This window comes from Neofelis nebulosa, chromosome 2, assembly GCF_028018385.1.
Source record: "Neofelis nebulosa isolate mNeoNeb1 chromosome 2, mNeoNeb1.pri, whole genome shotgun sequence".
NCBI lineage: Eukaryota > Metazoa > Chordata > Mammalia > Carnivora > Felidae > Neofelis > Neofelis nebulosa.
The window spans coordinates 173,559,598-173,577,198 of NC_080783.1; the positions used below are offsets into that span (position 1 = coordinate 173,559,598).

Here is a 17,601-nt window from a genome sequence, read left to right on the forward strand (position 1 = left end):
TAAATAAAAGTGCTATATAAAAAGTCTAAGGAAATTCACTCTCAAATGACTCACAAATTCACATGTGTGTATGTACATATACATGTATATATATGTGTGTGGAAAGAACGTACAATTGGTAGGGCCAATGGGGTGAATATATTAGAGGTAAAAGATGCATGGGTCTTCCTTGCATAATTCCTATTCCTGCAACTTTTCTGTAAGTTTGAAATTATTTCCAAATAAGACGTTAATAATAGGCTTTCAGCCACCCTATAAAATAAACATTAGCTGTCACACCTAAAGCAATGCAAGTCTTTCATTTGATGGCTGACAGTGACTCAACCAGTGCAAGCTTTCCCTGGGCTGAATGGGCTCCAAGGTCTCGTCCCATGGGAGACCCTATAACCTTATGGAAAACTTCTGTCTTTATGGTAGTGTCTGCAGAAACTGCTAACTACATCATGGTGGTATTTTGGAATGGAAGACTCTAGTTCTGGTTGCACACGTCTCGGTTGCCTTTATTAAGAGACGATACAGAAATGATAGAGTGATACCTAAAGGGTCTTGAATATAAGATAAGACAGAAATCCCTGATGTAGTGACGCAGAACCTTCTGGCACTGGCACCTGCACGTTCTGCTCAGTCTCCTTTCATGATTGCTGCATATTCCTTCTGGTGTTCAACCAGCTTCAGGAATACTTGGTATTTCTTGTCATAGTATCTGTGGGAGAAAAATGAATATGCTGAATGATCTCAGACACAACCGCGATGCAGCTTCCCCTTATATTCAGAAGAACAGGAACATATCCCGTATGGTCATGCAGACGTCTCCCATTTTGTGAATGCTTCTAGCATCCTGAGCAATGGATCAGCATGATTCATCGCTATTATCCCTAACCTACGTGGGGTGTTATTATCCTCATTGTAGAAGGGAAGACATTTGCTCAGAGAGGCGTATCTAAAGTAGGACAGCTAAAGACTGGCAAGGCTGGAATGCAGACTGAGGTCTGTCTGACTTCACAGCCTCCACTATAACATACTAAGAGGCTTAGGCTCAACATAGGCCCCTTCTCACTCCCAGCTTTCATAAATATTTCATTTATGACTAGCCCCAGGTTTGATGACTGGTTTAAAAACCACAGCCCGAAAAGAGAAGAGACTGAACATTTTCATCACCCTTTGTGGATTCCACACCTACATTTCCTTTGCAGACTGCTTTATCTGGGAGTACAATCCTGTGAAAATGTCACTAAGGCCTTCCCTCTAGTTGTGCCCTGCCGTGCAGGCATCCCTGGGTGGATCTTGCCCTCCCATCCTCCTCTCCATCTGGGTCCTGGTAGACTTGTTATCCCTGGACCTGTTAGAATGTGGTGTTGGCCACGAGGCAGCCCGATTTTGAAAGGGATAATAGCAGCTAAGACAAATTATACTTGAACACTTGTAACTTTGTCCTTACTCCTCTTGGTTGGGAGGGGCTGACATGAGGTGGGGTTGACATGGGATTGAGGAAGCCAACTTCCTTCCAGAGGACTTCTTTCCTGAGAACTCCTTCCAGAAGAGTTCTTTCCAGAACATTCCAGAATCTACCAAGCCATGTGTGACCCTGGGTAAGTTCCTTAATCAATTTGTATCTAAATTTCTTTATCTGTAAATGGGAATAATTATAGAATCTACCTCAATAGAGCTGTTAGGTGAATTAAATGAGTCAATGAATGAAAAACACTGAGAATAGTGCCCGGATCTTAGGGTTATCAGTGCCAATTATGGTTACTACATTAAAACAAATTAATATTCCAACATTATCAATACTCTTGCACTAAGTAGATTCTACTAAAACCCATTCTATGAGCCTCGAAATTTATTAATCATAGAATGATTTTGGGGACAGAAGTTTTCTCCTTCTAACAGTACTCTATGACAATTTACCATTAAATACTTCTTATATTATATGAGATGGATATCTCCATTCTGGAATATCAAAACTGTTCGAAGGGAGTTTTGGTCAATAACCTTCTCATATACTTGAAGATTTTCAATTTTTATTTTTTATTTTGTTTTTTAAATATTTATTTTTGAGAGAGAGTCTGAGCAGGGGAGGGGCAGAGAGAGAGAGAGAGAGGGGGACAGAGGATCCCACGTGGGCTCTGCACCGACAGCAGAGAGCCCGACGTGGGGTTCAAACTCATGAACCATGAGATCATTACCTGAGCCAAAGCCGGACACTTAACCAACTGAACCACCCAGGTGCCCTGAAGATTTTCAATTTTAATCCTGACAACTGTGCAGCAACTTTGTTCATTGGTCTTATTCTTTGCCCAGTGGAAGAAGTATTGGCTTCACAGGCAGAGAAGTCTGGGTGACTTTGGGCAACTTTAAAAAATTTTTTTCTTTTTGTTATTTTAGAGAGAGAGAAAAAGAGCATGAGCGGGGAGAGGGGCAGAGAGAAAGAGAGAGAGAATCTTAAGCAAGCTCCATGCTCAGTGCAGAGCCTGATGTAGGGCTTGATCCCACGACCCTGGGATCATGACCTGAGCCAAAATTAAGAGTCAGACACTCAGCCAACCAAGCCACCCAGGTGCCCCTGGACAACTTCTTTAAATGGTGTCTCCGTTTCCCTGCCATAAGAGGGATGATAACCGTACCTCCGTCACAGATTGACTGAATTTTAGACATGAAATATTCTGTGAGCTATCAAGTGTTCACAAGTAGGGATTAATGTTGTTCTTATATCCTTCCATTATCCTGGAACACCAAAAGATGGATAGACTATATTTTTCCTTTTTTTTTTTACACATGGGAAGCTGAGGTCCAAGGCACATTTTCCCCCCGTGCTTATTCCTTTTCTCAAAAAATGTTTTATTGTAAAATACACATAACATGAAATTTAGCCATTTTTAAGTATACACCGCAGTGGCATTAAATACACTCACACTGCTGTGCAACCATCACCATTCCATCCACAGCTCTGTCTTCAGCTTGCAAAACTAAAACTCTGTGCCCATGAAACACCAACTCCTCATTCTCCCCCTTCCTGCAGCCCATGGCAACCACCATTCCACTTTCTCTATGAATTTGACTCTATGTACTTCATATAAGCACAACCCTATAATATTTGTCCTTTTGTGACTGGCTTTTTTCACTTAGCATCATGCCCTCAAGGTTCATCCATGTTGTGACCCTGGGTAAGTTGTTTAATCCATTTGTGTCTAAATTCCTTTATCTGTAAATGGGACTGACACATGTTGTGGCATGTGTCAAAATGTCCTTTCTTTTTAGGGCTGAATAATATTCCACTGTATGTATGCACTTTTCTTTAGCCATTCACCCGCCACTGGCTACATGGGTTGCTTCCACATTTTAGCCACTGTGAACAATGCTGCTATGGGCATGTGAGTAGAAATTTCTGTTTGAGATGCTGATTTCAGTCCTTTTGGGTACATACCCAGAAGTGGAATTTCTGGATCATATGGTAATTCTATTTTTAGCTTTTGAGGAACCACCACAGTGGCTGCATCATGTCATGCTTCTCCCAATGGTGTACAAGGGATCCAATTTCTCCGTATCCTTGTTGACACTTGTTATTTTCTCTTTTTTCATGGTAATCATCCTAATGGGTGTAAGGTGGTATCTCACTGTAGGTTTTGATTTGCATTTCCCTAATTATTAGCAATGTTGAACATCTCCTCATGTGCTTATTGGACATTTGTATGTAATCTTTAGAGGGATATCTATTCAAGATCGGTACCCACTTTTGATTTGGGTTGTTATTGTTGTTGTTGAGTCTTTTTTTTTTTAAATTTTTTTAACATTCACTCATTTTTTTGAGAGACAGAGACACAGCGTGAATGGGGGAGGGGCAGAGAGAAGGAGACACAGACTGTGAAGCAGGCTCCAGGTTCTGAGCTGTCAGCACAGAGCCCAAGGCGGGGCTTGAACCCACGAACTGCGAGATCATGACCTGAACTGAAGTCGGACGCTTAACCGACTGAGCCATCCAGGCGCCCCTATTGTTGTTGAGTCTTAAGAGTACTCTGTATATTCTATGTATTAATCCTTTATTAGATATATGATACACAAATATTTTCTCCTATTTTGCAGATTTCCTTTTTACTCTGTTGATCCTTCTCTTTGAAGCACGGGTTTTTTTTCCCCAGGGCACTTTTAAGTGACTACGTTTATAGATAAATTTGGTCTGGGTAGAAGGATGAGATTGAGGATCTTTCTGAAAAAAGCATATTGAACCAGAGTCACTAAATTATGCTCTCTGTGGTCCTAAATTTTAAAATCAGCTGAATTTCCTCTCTTCTTATTCTCCCCACACTCAGTCAGCGGCTTCTGTGGGGCACAGACCTAAGTAAACGTCTCGTACAGACAGTAATGTGACTTGAGGTACTGAGGAGATGCTGAAGTCTTTCATAAGGAAGTGTTAGCTTTCTACTTGCAAACCTTGGGCTGCCTGTAGATGGTGCTAGAGCACCACATGTGCTGCCTCCCCAGAGGAGGGCTCCCAGCTGACACGCTAAGGATGCTTTTCAAAAGAACATGTGGATTTACTGAAAGAACTTAAAAATAGACTTCCCTCAAATGTCTTGGGAGGGTCAGGGCAGAGATGAAGAACAAGAATCTTTCTACAAAAGGAGGAAGCTGCTAGCCGATGACTTCCAAGGCCAGTGGGGACTCAGACCTCTCAATGCTCCTGACTTGAGCTCCCCCATGTAAAATGGCCTGCCTCTCTGACTCCAGAATTCAGGGAGGGCTTTATATTCGGAGGGTTAACAATCCAACTCCATGTGGAAACCTGCTTTAAGAAAATTAAAAGGAACTGGATTGCTTTTCCATGGACATTTCCAACTTTGTTAAATACTGATCATGCTTCTTCAGTGGGATCAGCACCTTTGCCTGTTACAGAGGTGGGATTTGCTTTTATGCTTAACTTCAAATACATCCCTAAAATTATAAAAGCCACTTGGACAACTGTCCTTCCATTTTCATTGTTTTATTTTTTTGAGAAAGATCTTATTTTTTAAGTAATCTGTACACCCAACGTGGGGCTCAAACTCATGACCCCAAGATCAAGACTCACATGTTCTTCAGACTGAGCCAGCCAGGCACCCCTATCCTTCCATTTTTAAGCTCAGTGCCAATGACTTAATATAGGTGTTTTTCATCTGTCACCCAGACGGAAAAGACTTCCGTGTGGCCTCTCTGCTTTTACCCTTGGGTCCTCTAATTCACTCTCTGACAGGGATCTTTCTAAAATCTGCGTCCGGCTAGGTCCTACCGCTGCCTGAAGTTCAGTATCCCCAGTCTGCCCATAGGATGAGGTTTCCATCACGGCTTCAAAGCTCTTTATGAAATGACCCCCTCCACACCTCCCTCTCGCCTATTGTACTTCCTGCCACTCTCCATCTCACACTTTGTATTTCAGAATTCTACGTTGTTTATGGTTATCTAAATATAGCAAGCTGTTCCCACCTTTATAACTTTGCACATGTTATTCCCTCTACTGAGAATGTCCTTTCCTGTTTTGGTCTGTGAGACCATTTCTTTCAAGCATTAAAGACAGTGTAGACTTTGTCTCCTCTCAAAAACTTTCTCTTACCCCTACAGGGTCACATTCCTTTCTTCCTTGAATTACTTTGTCACCCGGTAATACTTCTATTGTAGAACCTCTCCTTTCGTTCTGAAATGATCTATGTGCATACAGAAGATTATGTCTTATTCCCCTCTAAACCCTGGCCACAGGCAAATTAGCATAATGTGCTGCCTATAGCTGGAGCTCAGTAAAGTAGTATTTTGTGAATTGGGGTTAAAATACTGACCAAGGTCATGTTGTAGTCCCCAACGCCAAGAGATGCAATGGGTGGAAGGACAGACAGATGCTACTGTGTCCTTTAATGGAAGATGTCAGAGATCCCCCATTTTAGAACAAAAGACCAGACTTGCAGCTAATGACATAGGGAAAAGATTAGTGGTCTGAGAGTTCAGAAGTCTGTATTTGACCCACTGGTCTGGCCCTACCTTGTTCTGTGACTTTAGGTAACAAAGTAACTTCACCTCTTTGGGACTCAGTTGTGTCAACTATTAAATGAAAGAACTGGATTAGAAGCCCCCAAGGTTTATTCTAGCTCTGCAGTTACTTACCCTTGTATGTCCTCATTCCTCAGTATTGTGCATATAAAAAATACAAACTTACCTTTTATCCTCAAGTCTGGGAAACACGACTTTCCCAACTTTGCTCATTCTAGACATTGCCTCCTGTCAAATGGAAAAAAAAAAGAGCTGAGTTGGCAAGCTAAAATCAAAGTGATTTGTCATGTGCAAGAACATTCTAATTAGATACCATTCCCCCTTAGGATATTCAGTTGGTCCATTTTTTTTTTTTTTTTCAACTTCTCTTTGGTGGTGAGAATAAAACCCAATGAACATTAAAAGTTAAACCTATGACCAAACAGACTGGGCTTAATAAATGACTGAGTACTGAAGGCTTCTGGGCAAAACCAACCCCAAAAGGCAAAACACCTTTAAGACCACCTGCAGAGAGCAGGAAATTATTTTCCCTTCTCATTACCTGGAGAGGAGGGCTTAAGAAGGCAATATAATTAGCGACTGAGTACACTGTTTACTTAAACTCAAGATAACAATAACTGAATGGAACCCACTTTGCACCTGCTCTTCAGGATAACATGTTTAAGACTTCTTCAGTTCAGGGACGCCTGGGTGGCTCAGTAGGTTAACCGTCTGACTCTTGATTTTAGCTCAGGTCATGCTCTCACGGTTCATGGGTTCGAGCCCCATGTCGGGCTCCACACTGGCAGTATGAAGCCTGCTTGGGATTCTCTCTCTCTGCCCCTTCCCTGCTCTCTCTTTCTCTCTCTCTCAAAATAAATAAGTGACTAAAAAAACAAAAACAAAAAAAAGACCTCTTCAGTTCATTGTCAGCTCTTTTTTCCAGCACTCTTTAACACTGTGAGCACAGATGTGAGGCCTGTGGGCTGAGTCTAATTTACTTGAACTCTGGAATATGACTTCAGGACATTCTTGTCTTTACAATGGGGCAACTGGGCAGATGGTGAATTGCAGTGGGTAGGTGGACGTGGCTGATATGTGCAGCATGAAGATCAACCACGGCTTGTGTGGGCTCCATTATAGGAATGAGAGGGTTAGGTTTCCTTGGGCAGTCTCCCAACGCTGGTAAGGTGATGGAAAAGTTAGGGGGAATGGAATGAACCCAAACTCTGGAGTCCAACAGACTCGACCAGGGAGACGGGAGGCAATGGCATGATACATCTCCTCAAATAGGCCTGCCTTAGGAACAGTTATGGAACTCTTATTGTTGAGGATATAGTGATTCTGGGGTAATGTATGTACAACTTCTTATTCCACATATCTATTAATTACTCACTATGCACCAGGCATTGTGCTAGATTTGCACATGACATATCCTTTGTCCTGGGGAAACTTACATAGTAGCAGGGGAAGAAATAATTTATATATTATTTCTATGCATTTATTTACATTTATATAAATTATTGTATTATATATTTTATTTACCACTGATTCGTTTCTGGTATGCCATGTACTTACCTCTTTATGTACACCTTATCTTCCCTCCCACTCCTTGCCCTAACCAGAATGCAAGCCACATGAGGCCAGGAGCTCTGTCTACTTACTGCTTACTCAGCACCTAGAATATTCATAAAATAAACCAAGCCCCTTCTATGTACCAAGCGCAGCATTCAAATGCATAGGAAACAGATATGAAGATCGCATGGGCCTTTTCATCAAGGAGCTCACCAGAGAATGGAAGAGACATTTACTGCGATCAAAATAGAGTGTGATAAACACTTTGCTAGAAGGAGATAAACTTCTTCTCTGTAGTTATTTGAGGGTTAGGAAAGTTGATACTTTTTCATCTGCTAATCACTTACATATATGTCTTCTACCCCGGCTAGGATGCTCTACCAACTCTTCCCCAAGGATGACATGAACATTCTGAGAGTTATCTGGTTATCTAGATAAATCCTCAATGGATTTAAAAGGGCCGACTAGGAAATAAGAGATGCTGAGGTCAGCAAGCACAGTGATGACAAAAGAAAATGGCAGTCATAAGAAAGGGGGAGATTTTCTAAATTACGAAAAATTACTGAAAAGGAAACCATGATAAGAAGAACTTAAAAAGGACAATCTGGGGCCATTTTGTGGAGGGACAAACATTTAAACACATTTTAGTGAGACTGCTTTTATTCCACTCTACAAGGATATTTTAAGAGCTCTGCTCACTCCGTATTTTCCTTCATAGACTAAGTTCTGGTTCCTTTAAAGTAAGCCCCGTATCTTGTGAAGATGGCCTCAGCAATCTCCATTGCCAACTCTCTTGTTCTGTCCTCACTTCTTTCAGAGTAGTGCTCTGCAGTCCTTCCAGAGTGGATTCTGCCTCCTCTTGCTCTTTGGAATCCTGAAAATGCCCTCAGGAAATACTCCTCTTGGTTGACCTCAAGCCTTGGACTTGAGAGGACATTCCGGAACTGCCTTCATGGGTGGGACCCAGGAAATTTGTATTATAAAGGGTGCTCCATAAATGTCCTTTCCTTTCCCAGGGAAACAGTTGTGTGGACAAATGGTACACACCAGGGCTTTCTTCCCTTCTTCACATTACCTTTGCCTGTTTTTAAAATAAATTAGTGAGGGGGGCGCCTGGGTGACTCAGTCGGTTAAGCATCCGGCTCCTGATTTCAGCTTAGGTCACAGTTTGTGAGATCAAGCCCCGCATGGGCTCTGGGCCGACACTGCAGAACTTGCTTGGGATTCTCTCTCTCCCTCTCTCTCTGCCCCTCTCCTGCTTGCGCACATGCACTCTCTCTCTCTCTTAAAACAAATAAACTTCAAAAATAAAATAATTAATTATTGAGAAACAAACACCAGCACTAGAGATTTTAAAGGTTTAAAAAGAGGGGTTTCTTTAAAAAGTATAGATTTCAGGGGCACCTGGGTGGCTCAGTCCGTTAAGCGGCTGACTTCAGCTCAGGTCATTATCTCAAGGTCCGTGAGGGCTGTGAGTTCAAGCCCCGCGTCGGGCTCTGTGCTGACAGCTCAGAGCTTGGAGCCTGTTTCAGATTCTGTGTCTCCCTCTCTCTGACCCTCCCCCGTTCATGCTCTGTCTCTCTCTGTCTCAAAAATAAATGTTATAAAAAAATTTATAAAAAGTATAGATTTCAACATTAAACTTAGCTCAGGTATTGACTCCACTGAGGAGGTTTTTTCTGACTCATCCCTGTGGCCTACCTCCCACCTAGACTGAATTATTTGCTCCCACAGCAACTTGTGCTACCATCTATCATAGCATTTATGACACGGCACCACAATTTTTTGTTAGCACACCAGCCTCCCTGACTAGACTCTGAGCTCCTTAAGACAGGAACTGTTATAATTATTCCCACCGCCAGACTCAGCATCTGGTGTATCGTGCACTCAGGGAATGTCTATGGGATGAATGAACTTAAGGGTCATACACGTGACAGAATGCTCAAATGGAAGTTTTGGCTGAGATCTAAAGTTGACATATATAAGATACCAAAGTGAGCTGGAAACAGACCACCCTGAAGAATTGGTGGGAAAAAGGAAAAAAAAAAAAAAAAGGTGGTTGAGGACCCATTAATCAACTCTTAGAACTTTCATCCACATGGAAGGGCAGAAAGAGAGATTTTTAGGACTGAATCGTTGGATTATTGTGTATGAGGCCTACTTCCAGGGGAGGGGTGAGAGGAGTCCCCGCTTCAGAAGTCAAGAGAGCAGGGCTTCAATGAGAACAACAGGGAACCTGATATGTGTCCCTGAGGTTGTGGGACACAGGGGACTGAGTGAGATGCCCGTCTGGAAGAGGAGGGCTGGCGGGCAGCATCAGTGTAGAAGTGAAGGAGCCAGCACTGGAATCAGCCAGCACTTCCAGAGTCTGTCAGACTCCAAAAGGCATGGCTGGTTCCCATGAACCCTAGGTGGCCCATGTGTGAGAAAGCGGTCATGGATTGTTTCATATACTGTCCAATGAGGCAGAGGGGGTCTGCATAAAGAAGCTTGAGATGACCCTACTGGATGTCTAAGGAATGAAGAGTAAACAGTCTATTTGAAGAGTAGCATTAACAAGGACAAGATATTATACATGAGAAGTTTCCAAAAGTGGGGGATCTCCAAAAAATCTCTACAATGGGAATGCCTGGGTGGCTCAGTCTATTAGGCGTCCAACTTAGTCTCAGGACATGATCTCACGGGTGGTGAGTTCAAGCCCCCAATCTGTGCTGACAGCACAGAGCCAGCTTTGGATCCTCTGTCCTCCCCTTTCTCTGCCCTTCCCCCACTCGAGCTCTCTCAAAAACAAACATTAAAAAAAATTGACAAAAAAAAATCTCTGATGGAGCCTAGCTACAAACACCTAGTAGGTTAAGGGAGCTGATCACATGAGAACTTTCTACACCCCGACTTCTCTTCCCTTCCACCCTCTAACTAGGAACAAGAGGAAAAACAAATACGCGGGAGAGGGAATGAGGAAGAGAGAACACTGATCACAGTTATGTCCTGTCATGTGCAGCAGACCCTTGCTGGGGAGTGGGGAGATGTCTTATCTTGGGATAAAAACTCATGTAATGATTATTATATATTCCTTGATATTCTAATTTCTGAATCTGGGCTATGTCTCACAACTTAAGGAGACCATAAAACTTGTATTACCCAAGGCTGGCTGTGTACTTATCTAAGAAAGCAACGGAACTACCAGGGCAGAGAAAAAACTAGCCCCACTGCACAAGTGTTAGGGGGCAGTGGGAGTGAAAAAGATCGTCGTTTCTCATTTCTGTCTCAAGAATCACGTTTGTCCTAAACACGAGTTAGATACGCACAATAAACAGTGGGTGAAAATATATTAGAACTTAACAGGTTCATGAGCATGGGTGGTAATTTTTTTTCTCTTTTCTAATTTTTCTACAGTGACATCTGTGGATTTGATCATTTAAGGATAAAAAAAATACTGCATTCTAAAAAAAAAAAAAAAAGTTATGCTTACATAGGCACTCAAAACGACTCGTGCTCCTCTCCCCTGTCTCCTGGGAGGCAGGCCTCATTACGGGTATTGGACCCAATATGGAGAATGCCCAGAGAATCACTGCTGTCATCAGAAACAGCACTGCTGGCTTTTTTAATTTCTCCAAATAACCAACATTAAGCCAAAACCTCAAGAACCCACTGGCTGCAGTAGATCTGGAAATTACCACAGCATAACAATATGAATTTATTATGGGAATGCTGACACGTGCTAAATATAGTCCCCCCCCCCCCCCACACAATATATTTCTGTTCAAAAGGGTTTGTTTGAAGTTGGCCTCAAAATTCATACTTCTTGTCGGCAGGCAGGAGCTGGACAATCTTAATTTGCAGCACGCTACCCTCTTTGTTTGAGAGTCTAGACAGCACAATGAATGCAGTGACTTTTCTCTTTCCTTTTTGCCCACACAATGAAAGCCTTTTAAAAACAAAATATTTTGTAAAAGCACATTTTAATCACTTCTTTTCTTTCTCTCTATAAGGCAGAGCTATAAATAAACCATGAAAGTTCACATTGGATCGTCACTTCTGAAAGCAAGTGGAGGCTTTCTGTAGGAAAAAATGGGGGCCCTGTACCATGGTCATGAAAGACCGCATTCATGGGGTTTGACCCTTCCCTGCCGTGTCAAGGCCAAGATACCAGTCCACACACACTGCTCACCACTTCTCCGGCTGCAGCACTGGCAATCACCAGGCCTGTGTGGGCACAGGACACACCCAGTTCTCATGTGTTATGGCCTGGCTTGGGAGCTAGCAAAGGGCTTTAGGCTACCCTGGGGCGAGTTATCCAGGGAAATTAGGCTGGAAAGAATGGGGCTTTTCAGCACTCACGAAGATGGGCATTTAGTGAGTGGCAGACACACTGATATCAGCCATCAGAGGAATGCAGGAACTGGTACCTTCTCCCCTAGCCAGGGGAGGGAAAACAATGGCTTTAAGAATTTGGGAAGGCTGTCAGATAATCCAGGCCTAGGTACCAAAGGGCACTGCAAGCCTGGCAGTGTCCAGAGTCACGGTCCACAGGGAAGAATAATCAGGATCTAGCCTGGTGAGAGTTCTACTGCACACTCCCCGAAGGCAAGAACCGAGGCACTGCGGGGGTCAAGCCTAGCACGGTCCTAGTACTCACAGGGGCTTGGTTAATGTTTGCAGAGTCGCTGAATGAAAGGGTGAGGGCTTGCATCACAGGGGCAATGTCAAATCAGGTAAACCAGTGTTTCTAAAATGGTACACCTGCACTCCAAGGAGTGCACGAAATGATTCATGAGGATTCCAGAAGAACACATTAGAAGTGCCCTTTATACGATTTCTGGTCTAAAGAAATTAGTGGAGCTTTACCAGCATTTAACATGCAGAATGTCAGCAGGGTGGTGAGTTGGTCCACACATCGGAGAGACACGAATCATGTAAGATGTGTGAGGTTTCTTAAAAGAAATATGGGATCTCTACAACACCTAGGGGATGACAGCAGGGTGCTGGCCCGGGGTTCCCAGCATCCAAGGACTTGCTCCGTGTCATCATTTACATGTTCCAGGTTAGTGGCTTTACACGTATTGCCTGGTTTTATTTACACCAACCTTTGCAAAATGGGCAGGTGGCTGAAGAACATTCAGTCAATGAATTAAAGGTAATGGTGAGAATTCAGATCTAAGGGAATAAGAAAACGGTGATACTTTTATTCGGTAGTAGCCTCTTCATGTTATAATCTAAAAGCAATGAAGACCTGGTCAGGTAAGACAAGACTTGGGAGGAAATCAAAATTATCTAGATATAGATATACAGGCACATATAAAATCATCCAGAAATCATCAAAACACTAAAAAATCATTAGAAACTCACCCGGCCATAGATATAAAATATACCTTTAGGTATCGCTGCATAGTGTTAGTATGAAAGTGTCAAGATAGGCAAGTATTAAAAATATTTTATTTCAGCTATATTTCATCTGCTTTACAGTATACATAATCTACAAGCATAGTAGAACACATCTATGCCTCTGCATCAGTAAATTTCCATGTGTTAAGAATCCAAGCTCAAATTTTTTTTTAACTGATCCAAAAAGTGTGGCACCCATTGATTTAGCAGACAACTCCCATTGCCTTATTACTGGTTGAAGCCAACATTTCCCAGGTGCTTACTCTATGCTGCCCACTGTGCTACTAGCTTTATGTAAGGGACGTTTTTAATCCTTAACACGACTTTATGACATAGATATTGTCATCTATGCCCACTTTATGCATCAAGGAAGTGAGCAAAGTGTAAGAAATCTGCCCAAGGTCATAAAGCCAATATATAGCTGAGCGAGAATTCAAGCCCCCAGCTCTGACTCTGGACCTTTGCTTAGCCTCACACTCAGACTCAATGCTCCTGTCTTCCCTGTAATGCAAAAAGCCTGGCCTGCGAGTCCCCTAGGCTTGAGCTCTAATCCCATTTCTGCTGCTTATTAATTGTGTGAGCTCCCTGGCTGAAAATGAGTAAGTGTGTGTGTGTGTGTGTGTGTGTGTGTGTGTGCACGCATGATATGCCAATACAGTACACCATACCTTTTTCCAGAGATGCTGACACATAGCTCTCTGAAATACATGAATCTGCCTTCTTGACGAACTCTGAGTCATTTTACTGGAAAACAAGTTCACATGGTAATGTGTGGGCTGAGGCACATGACCCCTCCATAGAAAAACAGAAAGTATAGCAATGTGATTTTGTTCCTCCAGCAAACATGAAGTAATGGCTAGTTGTTCTTTTATTTATTTTGTTTTGTTTTTCTTTTTTCATACAGTCATCTTTTGACCTGCACCTGGTATTCTGTGTACCCTCCATGCATTGATGACAACAAAGTCAATTGAGAAGCAAGGAGGGATGAGAGAAAGGAAAGAGTGGGAGAAGACGTAACTATTAATCATGATGTGAAGACTTGCACTTCATTTATAATTTTAAGTTCTACCTATCTATATGTCAATACATCCACCTGCCTATCTACTCACCACATGGGGTGGTGATTACTTGGGCATATATAGTTTCCAAAATTCATCAAACTGTGTGCTTAAGATCTGTGCATTTCACTTTACGTATACTATCTACCAAAGCCAAAATTGTAAAAGGTAAAAGAAGCAACACTGTACATGTATATATGTATTCTTGGAATATTTATATTTAATTTCCAATTATATAATGCCTACCAAAAAGAAATAAGCAAATACAAATGCCCAGCTCTGAAATCTCAACTCCAAATAGACCTCAATTCAGCCTCCTGATCATAAAGGAGGGGGTGTTCTGCAGGAAATGGAGATGCTCATGTAGAGATTTTGGGGTTTCTGAGGTGGGCTTGGGATTGCATCTGGGCTCTGCCAACTCACTAGACGTTTGAACTAAGCCTCAGTTTTCCCATTTGTAAAGTGGGAATAACAATACCTCCTTGCAGCACGGCTGAAAATTCCAGCACCCCACTCTCTGGCCACCATATCCTAACTAGTCTCCTGATTTCCACTTTGGTGCCCTAAAAGCAGCAGGGCCAGTCCCAGTGATTTGTCAGAGAGGGAAAAGGTAGTGCAGGGATTACAATGATCGACTGACGATAGCAGACTGCCAGAGTTTGAAGTTGGGCTTTACTACTGACTGGCTAGATTGTCCCAGACAAATGATTTAACTTCTGTACGTCTGTTTCCTCTTCTGACAATGGGGATGGGAATAATATGCCTCTCATCGGACTGCTGTGAGGATCACATGAAGTACTTCAGGCAAAGCACTTAGAATACTACCAGCACACAGTGAATAAATACTCCACGAATTTTACATATTTATTATCCTACTTGCATGCAAACTCCATGTGGCCGGGGATTTTTATCTGATTCATTTACTATACTAAGAACTGTGCCTGGCCAGAATAGGTAATCCATAAGTGTTTGCTGAATGAATCAATGCATGAGGTAAGTTAGATTTTGTCTCCTGGGGCTGTTGTCACACACAGTATTTCCGACACCAAATGTGTAGGTTTTTTTCTTCACACCAATCAATTTTCTACCTCTCCAGGCACCAACTGGGTGTCTTAGAATTCAATTTGATTCTGACACTACACGGGGGTAGCGTTAGACTCTAGAGGTTTAAGGGCTCAGTCCCCCACGACTACCTCCGACTCTGGATGCCAGTCACAGGGCTCTCCTGTACTTCTGATAGACTGTAAACTGGAGGTTCCCATGGCCAGCTATCCCCCTCTTGGATGGAGAATATGCTAGAATGGCTCACAGAAAACAGTTCACTACTATTACTGGTTTATGATAAAGGATGTGATTCTGGAACAGCCAAATACAAGAGATACATAGGCAAGGTTTGAGGGATGGCAGGGGGCGGTGTGTGGAACTCCCATGCCCTTTGGGGTGTGTCACTCAAAGCTCACCAAACCCTGTTGTTGAGGGGTTTTTATGGAGGTTTCATTACATAGGCTTGATTGATAAAATCACTGGCCACTGACTCAATCAGCCCATGCAGAAGCTGTCTGTGGCCCCTGGCCACCAGCCGCCGGTCATCTCATCAGTATACAAAAGAGAACTCTTTTCATGCCAGAGATTCCAAGGATCTTAGGAGCCGTGTGCCAGGAATCGCGGACAAAGATCAAATCTTTAGTTTTTCCTCTATTATAGTCACTCTCACTACTAACAACTGCAATGGACCCCCCACTGCTTTTTGAATAAAATTCAAATTCTGCAGAATGGCCCAGAACTTGGAGATCATGCTTGTGCTGTTGCTTCCAACCTTATTTCCTGTCCTCACTCACTGTGCTGATCATGCTGGAAACCACCAGCATCTTCGCTATTGATTGAACATGTCAAACTGGGTCCTGCCTGCTCTTGCTTTCCCAAGAATGCCCTTCTCTTGGATCTCTGACTGTCTGGATCTTTCATATGATTTAGGTCCTCTTCAAATTTTTTTTTAATGTTTATTTTTCAGAGAGAGAGAGAGAAAGAGAGAGAGAGAGAGAGAGAGCATAAGCAGGCAAGGGGTACAGAGGGAGACACAGAATCAGAAGCAGGCTCCAGGCTCCAGCTGTCAGCACAAAGCCTGACGTGGGGCTCGAACCCACAAACCGTGAGATCATGACCTGAGCTGAAGTCGGACACTTAACCCACTAAGCCACCCAGGTCCCCCTAGGTCCTCTTCAAATATAATCTTAAAGAAGCCAGACTTGGCCACTTGGCTGAAATATCCACTTCTCCCAAACATCTTCTATCAGATCATCTCATTTGCTTGTCTTTAAAACCCTTCGTAGCACTTAGCATGACCTGAAATTATTACTGTTAATTTATCTGCATCCTCATTTACTGTCTACCTCTTCCTCTGTGGCCCTCACCTCTACTCCTCCTTCCTGAATTTAAGCTCCATAAAAGCAGGGTCCTTGGCTCTCTTATTCATTGATGTATTCCTAGCTTTTAGCAGGGCATTAGTTAAACGTTTGCTGAACATATACACTTACTGAATTCCTATTTTAGCAAGGCACTGTGTATATCTTGCCTCATTCGATGCTCACAAACATTCTGAAACAAAAGTCTTATTATCTGAATTTACAACAGAGGCTCATCGAGGTTAAGTGACTTGCCTAAGCTAATAAGTGGCTTAGGCAGGATTTAAAACTTGCTTTAACTCATGAATAATACCAGGCCTATTCCTTGAGGAGCTCACAGTCAGTCAATAGGCAGATCTTCAGGTGAGTTCATGACAATTTATCTTTCCCTGATGACTTTGGGGCTGTGTAAAACTCTAAAAGCTTGCTTTCTCCACTGTCAAAGACAAATTCAATTACAGTCATTCTATTGTGTTTACAAAGGCAGGAAAGTGGATTCATTGATGTATAGAAAGACTGTTCATATTAATTTTTGAAACAAACAAAATTACTGCCAGCTGTATGACCCTGAGTAAGCCCTTTCCCCTCCCTGGGACTCCCTTTCCTTATCAGTAAAATGAGGGGGTTGGATTAAATTATCTTTAAAGTCTCGCCAGGTCTGCAATCTGGTGGTTCGATACACATGTCTTTTTTTGATTAACTCTCAGCTGACAAGTAAAGCAGTTACTCCCCGTGGTACATTTTATTAGGGTTTTACTAGGCCCACCCTGAGAAGAAACATACCCACTGTGGTTCTCCAGCAAGGGGCAGCGTCATTCCAAATGCAGTCACAGCAAATATGGCCCAGGGGAGTGTTTGTACAATAGGAAAGACTACCTACCATTGTTGCAATATTCTGAGGGTGGGTCCTAATATATGGCCTGGCTGCTAAGGGGTTGGGTTCAAACATGAAGAGGGGAGCAAGTATTCATCCTATTTACCTGAGCTTGACTCGCCTCTTATGGGTTTTCTGAAAGCAAAAAAATCAAGCTTCTTACTAAAAGCATCAGACATTGCAGACTTCAAAACTGCAACCCATTACCCATCTAAGAATCTATTATTGACTGGGGAAAAGGAGTCCTGCCACTTCTGGCTGAGAGTTCTGCAGTGGGCTGGAACTGACATGACAATATCTATAACTCAACAACAAC

At 42.6% G+C, this 17,601-nt stretch overlaps 1 protein-coding gene across 16 annotated transcripts in view; it reads right to left on the reverse strand.

Annotated features, from left to right (window-relative positions):
• Positions 1-479: 479 nt before the first annotated feature.
• FGGY (FGGY carbohydrate kinase domain containing) overlaps positions 480-17,601 on the reverse strand; it is a 423,584-nt gene continuing 406,462 nt past the window's right edge. For all 16 annotated transcript variants that reach the window (XM_058717224.1, XM_058717223.1, XM_058717222.1 and 13 more), the window contains 2 exons: positions 6,179-6,240; positions 480-703 (listed from right to left, as the gene is read on the reverse strand). In XM_058717224.1, coding sequence (XP_058573207.1) covers positions 622-703; positions 6,179-6,240 — 144 coding nt within the window. In that variant the 3' untranslated portion in view covers positions 480-621. The remainder of the gene's footprint in view (positions 704-6,178; positions 6,241-17,601) is intronic.